This window comes from Erythranthe guttata, chromosome 4, assembly GCF_056151865.1.
Source record: "Erythranthe guttata isolate IM_541 chromosome 4, IM_541, whole genome shotgun sequence".
Lineage (NCBI taxonomy): Eukaryota > Viridiplantae > Streptophyta > Magnoliopsida > Lamiales > Phrymaceae > Erythranthe > Erythranthe guttata.
This window is the reverse complement of record NC_142536.1, coordinates 19,272,573-19,285,274: the sequence shown is the minus strand read 5'-3', so window position 1 is coordinate 19,285,274 and position 12,702 is coordinate 19,272,573. Positions and strand designations below refer to the sequence as shown.

The 12,702-nt window shown below is 44.2% G+C and overlaps 1 protein-coding gene across 1 annotated transcript; it reads left to right on the top strand.

The window, feature by feature from the left end:
* Positions 1–5,007: 5,007 nt before the first annotated feature.
* On the top strand, positions 5,008–8,373 carry LOC105958118 (uncharacterized). Its single transcript, XM_088817603.1, has one exon. The coding sequence runs from the start codon at positions 5,008–5,010 to the stop codon at positions 8,371–8,373; it is 3,366 nt and encodes a 1,121-aa protein (XP_088673729.1).
* The last annotated feature ends 4,329 nt before the right edge of the window (positions 8,374–12,702 follow it).

Below are 12,702 nucleotides of genomic sequence, written 5' to 3'. Positions count from 1 at the left end.
TGAATTTATTTCTTACATCATACAACTTCAATACACAGTTTTTATATTGCACACACCTTGTTCCATTTATTCGTATAGTTAATACACAGTTTTTATATTGCACACACCTTGTTCCATTTGCGAAATAAAAATTCAAGCTCAGCCTCGTTCGGAGCCTTTATCGATAGCTGTTTACTTATTGCGAGAGACTTTACTTTATGTAGTTTTGAATTTATTAAACGTTCGGGAAATTCTTTAGCGCATACTATTGCTAAAAATCATGGTCATACTTGTAAGGAAGGGGTAATTCTTCCCATGAATTTGACGAATATCGTCTAATAATATTCTCATTTCTCCTCAAAAAAATATACGTATTATACTAAACTATTATTCTGTAACAATTTTTAATTTTTTAATATTTTTAATTTTTAAAAAATATATATATTTATATATATATTTTTTAATTTCCAAATCAATATGTTTACTGTACTGAAAATAACTACATGTAAATGTAGTAACTATAGTAATGCGTAGTTATTTTCTTTTGTTTAGCCTATATTTTTAGTCGATCAATTATATACAGACCCACGAATACTGGCTAATACAAAAGAAATTCATAAACACCAACAACAACAAATTACAAATTTCAATATTTATATTATAAATCGACTCAAAACCAATAAAATACAAATAATAAATACACAAATATACGCATATGTAACACATGTTACTATAGTAATGTACAGTAATGTATACAGTCTGTTGAACAAAGCAGATGTAACTTCAAACAAAAGTTTTGACACTTTCAAGGAAAGGATCAATGGCCTTCATTAAGCTGCAATTGCAAAATCAAAACAAAAAATTATTTTAGTGCAAATGAACAAAAAATAAAGAAACATCCTAAAACAAAAAAAAACACTAAGAGATCGAGAGAAATAAATCTGAAAATATAAAAATGAAATATAAAAATAAAATAAAATATAAAAATATAGAAATAAATCTGAAAAATATAAAAATGAATGAAATTGACATCAAAATATAGATCCGACGAGAAGAATCCAACGGTGAGTAGCCCGTCAAATTCCAACTAACGAAAAACAAATTACACCTCTTGTAAGAACACCGTCGTCGAAATACGCCGACTAAAAAAAATGCAGAAACAGATCTAGCACTCCAAATTGAATGAAATACCCAACAAAAAAAAGAGCTCGACGAAAGGAAGCCAACGATAGTTGAACCATCGAATTCCGACCACCGGAGAAAGAGTTATGACTCCGAGAAGTAAAATCGCCGGTTAGAGACCTTAGGGGGCGGGATTTGGATCTGAGAATTGAGAGAGGAAGATAAACACCGATATGGGTTGGGTTAGGGTTTAAAACTGATTTTAAAAAGATATTCTGGGAACTTCAGGGTGGGCTAGGAGGGTATGTCAAATTATTTTCCAAATGAAGGAGGTTTGCACTAGGGTGTAAACAACATGGTAGTTAGTTATATATATTTTCGAAATGATGGGTCTCTAAAACAATCCGTAAAAAAACTAGGTAATATTAAATTATAGGTTAATTTATGGTCACCCTCATTGCTGCGGTAAACTACTAAAATATCCCTGATCCTGATTAATTATAATCACCCCTTAATTATTAATCTCTATACACATCAACCCTTATGACGTCAAATTAAATAAAATGTTCTAGATTATGTAGAAATATTTCTAGTTTGTATACCTTTTGTACTCAAATGCAGTTTTTGATCCAACGTACTGTGATATTCACAAGTCGAGAGACACAAATCTTACGATCATCGTACTTCAAAATGTGGAGCTCGAATGGGGTAAAAACTGGTACAAACTGAAGAATATTCCTCACAATCTAGAAGATTCCATTAAATTTGACATAATAAAGTGAGCACGTAAGAATATTCATAGTTGATGGGGCATTAGTAATTTTCTAAACATGAGAAGTTTTTTTGTAATGCGATCTTACTTTTAGGGGTGGCCGTAATTTAGCCTAAATTATATATAAATTCAATTATATATATGAGATTCCAATTGTGAAAGAGAAAATTAATTTTGGTTTGGTTTTTTTAGCAGCTACAAAGAGGTATTTAATTATCTCGATTAATTAAAATGTCAAAAAATCATATAATTAGCGTAAAAGGGTTATAAAATAAACATTATTCCTGAGAAAAAAAACTCTTTAATTTAAATTAACTAATAAAAAAATGGGTTTTTGTGCATAAGTCCCAACCAAGCATGTTTATTATTTTAGGTTTATGGGCTATATCTCTTTCACCAATAAGCTCATCCCTTTAATATTTATTATAAATAAATGAAACACTCATGTATATTCCAATAATACCCTCAACCATTTATATCCAAATCTTAATTGTAACCCCAATTTAATCAATTATGTCCACAAAAATTCAATTTTGACCACAAAAATTCAATTTTGACTTTTTTTGGAGCATACTTTAATATGCTCGAATTTCATCCTTTAACTTAATTTAATCTCAATTTGACCCCAAATTTCACAAATTATTCAATTTTGACCCAAAACTTTTTTTTTTTCACAAACATTTTTGTTCAAAAAATTTTTTTTTTGCCGCTGGATTCCGGCGTTGACCGGCGGTTAACGCCGGTCTCCGGCGTTGACTTTTCAATTTTTTTTTATTATTTTTTTTTATTTTTTTTTCTTTCGGATTTTTTCGCGGGTTTCCGGCGTTGACTTTTTATTTTGTAAAGTAACGTAATAATATTACTGTCTATTATTGTAATATTACTGTGGTTGACGGTAATATTATGTTGTTATAGTAATATTACTGTCACTCACATTAATATTGGTTCTTTTGGTTTTTTATTATGTTTACATTTGTTGAACTGTCAACATAGTAATATTGCTCTATTACACAATAATAATGAGTTTTGTTGTGTTAATATTATTGTTCTAGAGATTAATATAGCAATATTACTGTGTTAAACTCTAGTTTAGTTTAATTTTACTGTGTTTAACAGTAATATAGTTAATATTACTGTCAATCACAACAATTTTGCTGTTTAAATGAAAAAAAAGGTTACAGAAAGAAAGAAAAGGAAAAAAAATAAAATAAAAAAAATCGAAAAAGTCAACGCCGGAAACCGGCGAAAAAATCCGGAGGAAAAAAGAAATTGAAAAGTCAACGCCGGAATCCGGCAGGAAAAAAGAAAGTTTTTGAAAAAAAATAATTTGAAAAAAAAAATTGGGTCAAAATTGAATAATTTGTGAAATTTGGGGTCAAATTGAGGTTAAATAAAGTTAATGATGAAATTGGAGCATATTAAAGTATGAGGGGTTATTTTAGTCCTTTACAAAAATCTGGACCATATGTGGACTTATTGGTAAATGAGTTTTTTGTCTTGATCTATTTATAAATAAGAAGTACCCATTGATGGGTCTATTTGTAAAGACCCCATAAATAAATGGGCTACTCACAAAAAGGTCAATGACAAGGGCACTTAATTAAAAGAGGGACATCCAACTTTTTTGTCTTTCAAATAAATCCAGTCCATTCAAACTTATTTGCAAATAAAGTAAATCCTTTTATATATACCAAAATTACCCCCAATTCATTGAAACTCAATTCAACTCCAATTTCATGATTTACACCCTAATTTAGCCCAATTTCATCAATTAACCAATTTTAACCCTTATTTCAATTTTGACCCCAATTTTGATCCGCCACCACCAGAGACCGCCGGACTGCGGCGTTGACTTTTTTTTTCCCTGAATTTTTTTCCGGCCGGTCAACCACTGTTGATCGCCGTTCTCCGGCGTTGATTTTTTTTCTTTTTTTTTTTTTTGATTTTTTTTTCTTAGAAAAAAAAATATTTTAATTAATATTACTGTCTTGGCTACTAAATTACTGTCTCAGACAGTAATATTACTGTTTGGGACAGTAATATTATGAATATTATTTTCCCGAACAGTAATATTATTAATATTATTGTCTAAGACAGTGAAATTACTGTTGGAGACAGTAATTTAGCAGCCAAGGCAGTAATATTAATTAAAATAATTTTTTTTTAAAAAAAAAAATAAAAAAAAAAAGTCAATTAACAGTTAAATTCCTGAAAAATAATTTCCGGAAAAAAAAAGTTTTCAAAAAAAAAAAAAAAGTCAACGCCAAAATGTGGCCGGAAAAAACAAATTCAGAAAAAAAAAATTGAATTTTTTTTTTGGGGGGGTTAATGTATTATATTTGTTTAAGTCCGGGGTCAATGTGCAATATTAAGGAAGTTAGAGCATAATGGATGGTGATCCGGATCGGGGCCAGGATTGCGAAGCCCAAATACATTAGCCCACTAAAATGGTCCAGGAATCGCTTAACCAGCCCATATACAAAGGAGAAGCCCAAGGAGGAAAGTAAAGCCCAAAAGAGAGGGAGAGGTTGGGCCCGCATGAGGGTTCGGCGGGCGAGAGTTATCCGCAGTTCCCGACCAGGAAGAGGAAGGTCGGGAAAAGCGGGGAAAAATTGAATGCTCTGACAGGCCTGGCCAGGCACCCATTAAATGCTCTTGTCAGAGCATTTAATGAGCGAATGACTATGTGCGGCCGGGAAGTACGTGAGACAGACCTGCGAGCATCATAGTCCCTAGAAAATAGGGTATTATGATGGCCCGGGCCGACTGGCCGAAAGGTGAAAAGCCCGCCAAAAGCAGGCCTTTCACCAGAGCCCGAGAGGGCGGAAAGCCTTCCCGCCAAACATTATAAAAACCCCAGGGATCCAAGCAGAAAGGGGGTTCTTTTTATCTATCTTAAGCTCTAACAAAAAGTTTACATATTCACGCACAATATATTATACCAGAGCCGTGGTACTGACTTGATCGTCGGAGTACTAACTCCGGCATCAGTCCGGTTTTCCTTTCTCTGCAGATCCTCCGTCACAGCAGGAAGGATAGCTCATCAACTACGTTGTTCTGGAACGGATCAATTGGCGCCGTCTGTGGGAACTCAAGACAAAAAAGTACACTCAGCTGTCATACCAACTCCTTTCATGACGTCGACACCGGAGGTAGCTCGTAACTTATCAAGCTTGCTGGAGGGGGAGCTAACCCCCCCCCCCCCCCCAGGCCTCACGAGCAATCAAGAAACCACGGCAGGCGGACCGTCGGAGGAGCCCACTCCGGGTGTCTCCAGTACTACACTGGAAAAAGCGGGTACCACTATAACCCTCACAATGGAACACCTCCAGGCGTTGATCTCGGCCGCAGCCCAGGGTAAACCTCCCGAGGTCGGAGGAGGGGGCAACATGGAAAAGCGAAAGTCGGAGTCGCAGCCGGGGATGTCGACGATAGACGACGAGCTCCTAATGCTGCCGTCAACCGAAATTGAGGGAATGGCGGGCACCCCCTTCACGGCAAGGTTACAGCATGGGGAACTGCCAGCCACCTATCGACCCGTCACATATGAATATACCGGGGCCACCGACCCTTGGGAGCACGTCTCTCGGTTCGTCACGTACGCTTCTCTTCACAGGCTAACGGACGGGGTAAAGTGCAGGGTCTTCGCAACTACCCTAGCAGGCCCCGCACAAAGATGGTTCAGCCAGTTACCCCAATGCTCGGTCGATGGCTTTACCCAGTTTAGCGAGTTGTTCCTAAACCACTTCGCGAGCTCCAAGAAGCAGAAAAGGAGCACGCTCACCCTGTTCGCGGTACGGCAAAGGGAAAGCGAGCCATTAAGGAACTACGTGCAAAGATTTAATGCTGCCACCCTCGAAGTGCCTGTCACTAGTGAAGAGGTGCTCATCAACGCGCTAGCCCAGGGTCTACAAATGGGAGAGTTCTTCGACTCCCTTTCCAAGAAGGCACCGGCCTCTTTCAATGACTTGCTCCGGAGAGCCGAAAAGTATATCAACGCAGAGGAGGCCCGCCGCAGCAGGACCTCGGAGCCAGCCCCGACAAATGACAAACGTAGGGACAAAAATCGAGTGGAAGTAAAGAAGCAAGAACTCTTCCCGCGCAGAGAGGCGGGCACAGAGCGACGAACGGGACCCCGATTTGAAAACTACGCACCCTTAAGTACCGCCCCCTCGGAGATCCTGACAGCCATCGTAAACCATCCGAAATTGAAGTGGCCGCGCACCTATTCGGAAATGCCAAAAAAGCCTGCCAGTGCCGGATCTTATTGCCGCTTCCACAATGAGCATGGGCATTCCACCGACGAATGTCAGCATTTGAGGGATGAAATCGAAAGGCTTATCAGGACGAAGAACCTTTCGGAGTTCGTTGAGAGCAGTCCAGGGGCCACTGCCAAATACCCGCGGAAAGGGGGGAACGGCAGTGCACAAGCTCCCAACAGGCAGGGAAAAGACGCCGACCTTCAGCTGCCAAACAACTACATTCACACCATCTTCGGGGGCCCCGCCGGGGGAGATTCGAATAGGTCCCGCAGGGCCCACCTGCGAGAACTACAGGAGTTAAGAGGGGAGCTCGCGATGATGTACAGGGTATCCGTTGCCCCGCCTATCACCTTTGGGGTAGAAGATGAGACAGGAATACAACAGCCGCATAATGATGCCCTAGTAATCACGGCCATGGTAGCAAACTACGACGTGGCAAGGATACTGGTGGACACGGGCAGTTCGGCTGATATAATATATTACGAATGTTTCAGGCAAATGCGGTTGAACTTTGAGGTAAGGAAAGTGGATACGGCCCTTATAGGATTCGCCGGGGAGGTGGTGCAGCCGATGGGAGAGGTAACCCTGCCGGTATCGCTGGGAACTGACCCCCTAAAGGCGACACGAGCGGTAAGGTTTCTAATCATCGACGCCCCGTCCACCTACAACATGATAATGGGACGGCCCTCGATGAACGCATTTGAAGCGGTCGTGTCCACGTTTCACATGAAGATGAAGTTCCCAGTCCTTGATCGAGTAGGGGAGGTTCGGGGAGACCAAGAGACGTCTAGGAGGTGCTACAATCAGGCCTTTAGAGGGCAACGACGCATTAACCCTGTGGGATGGGATAAAGGGAACCTGAGACCGGAGAGCGATGACATCGGGAGAGCAGAGGAAAAAAGGCCTCGGCTAGACCCGGAAGAAAAGGAAGAGGCCCATGTCCAACCGATGGAAGAACTAAAAGTAATTCAGCTGGACGTAAATGACCCCACCCGCACTACCAGGATAGGAACCACGCTGAATGAGGAAATGAGGGAGGAATTAACAACCTTTTTACGCAGCAATCAGGACGTATTCGCATGGTCCCCCAGGGACCTGAAGGGAATCGACCCCGCGGTGATGGTCCATGAGCTAAACTTGAGGCCGGGAGTGAGCCCGGTTAAGCAGAAGAGAAGGCATTTCGGGCCAGAAAAGGATAAAATTATCGAGGAAGAAGTACGGAAGCTACTAGAGGCCGGGCATATCAGAGAAATAAAGTTCCCGACCTGGCTGTCCAACGCGGTGCTTGTCAAAAAAGCGGAAGGAAAATGGAGAATGTGCATAGATTTCAGGGATCTAAACCAGGCTTGCCCCAAGGATCATTACCCGCTTCCGAGGATTGACCAATTGGTGGACTCCACGGCGGGGTGCGCAATGTTGAGTATGATGGATGCCTCGCAAGGCTACCACCAGATACGACTGAATGAGGGAGATAAGCCGAATGTAAGTTTTGTTACATCCACAGGAACATATTGTTATGTCGTGATGCCGTTTGGCCTCAAGAATGCCGGAGCAACTTATCAGAGGCTGGTGGATAGAATGTTCCGCGGGCAGTTAGGACAGAACATGGAGGTGTACGTGGATGACATGCTAGTCAAAAGTGAGGAGGTCGGGGATCATATCCAAGACCTGAGAGAAACATTCGGCACACTCCGAAGGTACGGCATGAAGCTCAACCCACTCAAATGCGCTTTCGGGGTAGAGGCAGGAAAGTTCTTAGGTTATATGGTAACTAAGAAGGGGGTCAAGGCGAACCCGGAGAAAATACGCGCGGTGATGGATATGCGTCCGCCCCGGAGCATAAATGAGGTACATATGCTAGCAGGAAGAATTACTGCGCTAAGTCGTTTTATCTCTCGGGCTGCCGACACGAGCTACCCGTTTTTCAAGATCTTGCGGAAGGGGCATCTATTTGAATGGGGCCCCGAGGTCGATCGCGCCTTCGAACAGCTGAAGGAGACACTGGCCCGTTTGCCCCTACTCGTGAAACCGAGAGTAGGGGAGAAACTTTATGTGTACTTAGCCGCCGGGGAGCAAGCTGTGAGCGCCGTACTCTTAAGCGAACGCGGGGGAGTACAATGTCCTGTCTACTACGTGAGCCGAGTGCTCAAGGGAGCCGAGTGCTCAAGGGACCCGAGAGAAGGTACGCAGAGATTGAAAAGATGGGGCTGGCCCTTGTTCTTACTGCTCGGAAGTTAAGACCGTACTTCCTATCACATTCGATAGTAGTAAGAACTAATTTCCCTCTAAAAAATACGTTGGGCCGGATGGATGTGTCAGGCCGGATGGTTAAATGGGCGGTGGAGTTGGGCCAGTTTGATATTGAATACGAACCCCGCACGGCCATTAAGGGCCAGGCGCTGGCCGAGTTCTTGCAAGAAACAATACAAGGAGGACATGAAGCCGAGTGGAAGGCCTTTATAGATGGGTCGTCAAACCAGTCCGGAAGCGGAGCAGGGATCATGCTGATAAGCCCCACGGGTGAAGAATACGAGTACGCAGTCAGATTGGCCTTTCGGGCCTCAAATAACGAGGCGGAGTATGAAGCCCTCATATATGCCCTCCAGCTAGCCGCAGAAGCGGGGGCGAACTGTCTAGAGGTATATTCGGACTCCCAGCTGGTGGTCCAGCAGATGAAAGGGGTATTCGAGACAAAGGATGAAATGATGGGAGACTATTGCAACAAAGCAAGGAAACTGTCCGTTGGTTTCCGTAGGATAATCCTCGAACAAATCCCAAGAAACGAGAATGAGAGAGCCGACTTCTTGGCCAAGGTCGGAAGCTTATCTGTCGAGTGTGAGAGCAAAAAAATAACTATTCTCCAGGGTCATCCCCGGGAGTGCGAGGAGGTGATTGTAGCGAGCGCGGCAGATGATTGGCGCACTGATATTATCCGATGTCTCGAAGGGCACGAGCTGCCCTGCCGACGCGAGCAGGATAAGTTGGTAGCAAGAAGTAGAGGGTTCTGTTTAGAGCGAGGTTCACTATACAAGAGGGGGTTCACGAGACCCCACTTAAAATGCCTAGGCAGGGCCGAGGGATTACGCGCGATCAGAGAGGTACACGAGGGCTGCTGTGGAGACCATGCAGGGGGAAGAATGCTGGCCATGCGGCTGTTAAGGGCAGGGTATTTCTGGCCCACCATGCGGAAAGATTCGATCTAGTTTGTTAAGGCCTGTGATAAGTGTCAGAGATATGGACCTCGGATACGCGTGCCGGGAGAAGAGATGACTATAGTGGACGCCCCTCGCCCCTTCCTGCGATGGGGAATAGACATCGTCGGGCCATTGCCCATAGCAACCGGACAAAGGAAGTTTTTGGTAGTCGCCATCGACTACTTCTCCAAGTGGGTCGAAGCGGAGGCTGTGGCCAGGATCACGGACACAGAAATCATGAAATTTATCTGGCAAAATATATGTTGTCGGTATGGGATACCGAGGGACCTCGTCTCGGATAACGGCACCCAATTCAATTCAGCAAAGATAACGAAATGGTGCAGCGGCTTGGGGATAGGTCAGAGGTTTGCAGCAGTGGCCCACCCGCAGGCGAACGGGCAGGTGGAGGTAACAAACAGGATTCTGATGGAGGGCATCAAAAAGCGATTAGAGAAGTCGAAAGGCAATTGGGTAGAGGAGTTACACTCGGTCTTATGGGCACACCGGACTTTGCCAAAAGAAGCAACAGGAGAAACCCCGTTCTCTCTTGTTCATGGTTCCGAGGCGGTGATACCACTTGAGATCGGCATCCCGTCCAGTCGAATGCGAGGACACAGTGACATCATAAACGACGAAGGGTTGAGAATGGAGTTAGATCTGATCATGGAAAGAAGGGAACAAGCCGTGATCCGGATGGAAGCTAACAAGGCAAGAATCAAGAATGCGTACGACAAAAAAATGAGGAAAATAATATTCCAGGTAGGAGATCTGGTGCTCAAACAAGCAGACGCTTTGAAAGCTGTAGGGAAGATGGAACCCAACTGGGAGGGGCCATATATAATAAAAAAGGTGCTGAAGGGAGGGGCATACGAGCTGGCAAACGAAGAAGGGAGGAAGCTTCCACGACCATGGAACATAGGACATCTTAAAAAATACTTCACGTAAAGTACCGACGTATTTCTGTTTCTGTAAGATGTGCAAGGACATAAGTAACCTAGACTTTTGTAAACCGCGGGTATAAGAAAAACCCCTGTCCGTTTTTGTCTCTTAGAAAAAATGTTCATTAGGTTCTCCCCCCTGGGAGGAGCCCAAGTACTTACGATTTTTCTGCCAAAATCGTAACCAAGGACCTTTGAAAACACTCGACGAGCTCGAGCTCCGAGTAGAACGAAATGAAGAAACAGAACTTGTAAACACAAGTACTTACGATTTTTCTGCCAAAATCGTAACCGAGGACCTTTGAAAACACTCGACGAGCTCGAGCTCCGAGTAGAACGAAATGAAGAAACAATAACTTGTAAGCACAAGTACTTACGATTTTTTTTGCCAAAATCATAACCGAGGACCTTTGAAAACACTCGACGAGCTCGAGCTCCGAGTAGAACGAAATGAAGAAACAGAACTTGTAAACACAAGTACTTACGATTTTTCTGCCAAAATCGTAACCGAGGACCTTTGAAAACACTCGACGAGCTCGAGCTCCGAGTAGAATGAAATGAAGAAACAGAACTTGTAAACACAAGTACTTACGATTTTTCTGCCAAAATCGTAACCGAGGACCTTTGAAAACACTCGACGAGCTCGAGTTCCAAGTAAAACCAAACGGAGGAGTACAAGTTAAATGTTTACGACCCTGACGGGCCTAAGTCCCGTCAGAACCGTAACCAAGGGCCCCTAGAATACCCGACGAGCTCACCAACTAAACAAGATATATAAAGAAAAGAAGAAGATAAGTAAAACAAAGCAACCATGAGATATATTAAAAAAGATAGTTAAAATCCCATACAAAAGAAAAAACAAGGGAAGAACACGCCCTTAAAATATATATATATATATATATATATATATATATATATATATATATATAAGCCCCTAAGAAGAAGTAGAGCGATGGGGAGAAAGCCTTGCAGGATCAGACGGGGCAAGAGGGGCGGAGGAAGCCGGACCAACACTCGCCTCGGGAACTCGAGGGGGCACTGGAGCCGAAGAGTGGCTAACTGCTGCTGAAGGACCCGGAGCACCGCTTCCTAAAGAGGAAATCAAGTCCTCGGTAATAGGCTGCCACCACGGATGGTTGATGGGCTCGCGAGGGTCTCCCTTCCAAAGAGGCAGCGTCATGTTTATCTTGCCTAAGACAGCGGTGGGCTCATTGCGAATAGGAGTGTTCGCCTCCTCGGATATGGCCTCACAAGCGCCTATGGTCTGCTTGACATAATACATGCCGATCGGGCAAGCATCCTTCAGGAACAACTTAGTATGAGGGTACCGCTCGAACAACTTGACCCGGTACTGGTCGAGAATGGTCAGACCTTCAGCGGTAGCAAGGAGCTCCCCCAACTTCTTCGATCGCTCGGAGGCCAGACGACAATCCAGCTCGCTCTGAAACTCCCGCTCCCGGGATTCCATATGCTGCATGGCACGGGCTAGCTCTTCCTCTGCTCGCACGGCTCGACCCTCCAGAACGCTCCGAGTCTCGCATAGTTTGGACTGCATGTCCTCGAGTTTTTCCTCGGCAACCTCACACTGGCGGAGCAAAGTGCCGTTCTCGGTCATAAGGGAGTAGATACGTGAAGTAGCCCGCTCGAGGGCCGTACGAGCGTTGGCGGCTTGCTCATTCAACTCACGGAGGGCAAGGTCCCGAGTGGAGGGATCTTCCTTGCCAAAGCCCGAGGCTACAATGGAACTCGCCTGCAAAGAAAGAATGAGTGTTAGTATGAATCTACGTCAATTGAACAAACTGACGAACGATCGAGGGGTCGCATACCTGCGCCAAACACAGAGCCAACTTAGCTCGTTGAGAGGAGTGAGGGAGGGACTGAAGGAAAGCTGCATCGCCAGGGGCCTGAGCCTTGGACAGTTGGTGGAGCACGAGGTCGGCCGAGCCCTCGAGGTCCGAGGAGGCGAATAAGCTAGGCAACTCTAGGCGAGCCCTTTTCGGGGGGGGGAGTAGAACCGCTTAGAGCGAGACGCTTGGAGCTTGTCTCGGCAGACTCTCCTTGGGCTTTCTCGAGTCCAGGATCGCCGCTCGGAAGTATAGCCAGGTCCCGCACCTCGGTCTCGCTGTCTAGAAGCTCGATGACAGCTTCGGGACCGGGAAGAGGTAGACCGGAGGAGGGAGATAGAGGGTGCAGAGGGGAATTGGAGCTATGGGAAGGGAGTTCGGGCCCACGGGAGGAAACCTCGGGCGCGACCTCAGCTGCCGCCGTCGGGCTTGAGGCCCCAGCATCTTTCTTCTCTGCCTCAGCCAGCTCCAAAAGCATATCGATCATCATCTCGGCTGAGAGAGCACACAAAAAAAAAAAAAAGAGGAGAGTCAGAACGCAAACATAATAATAATAATAAAAAAAAAGACAAGCAACACACACACAACTGC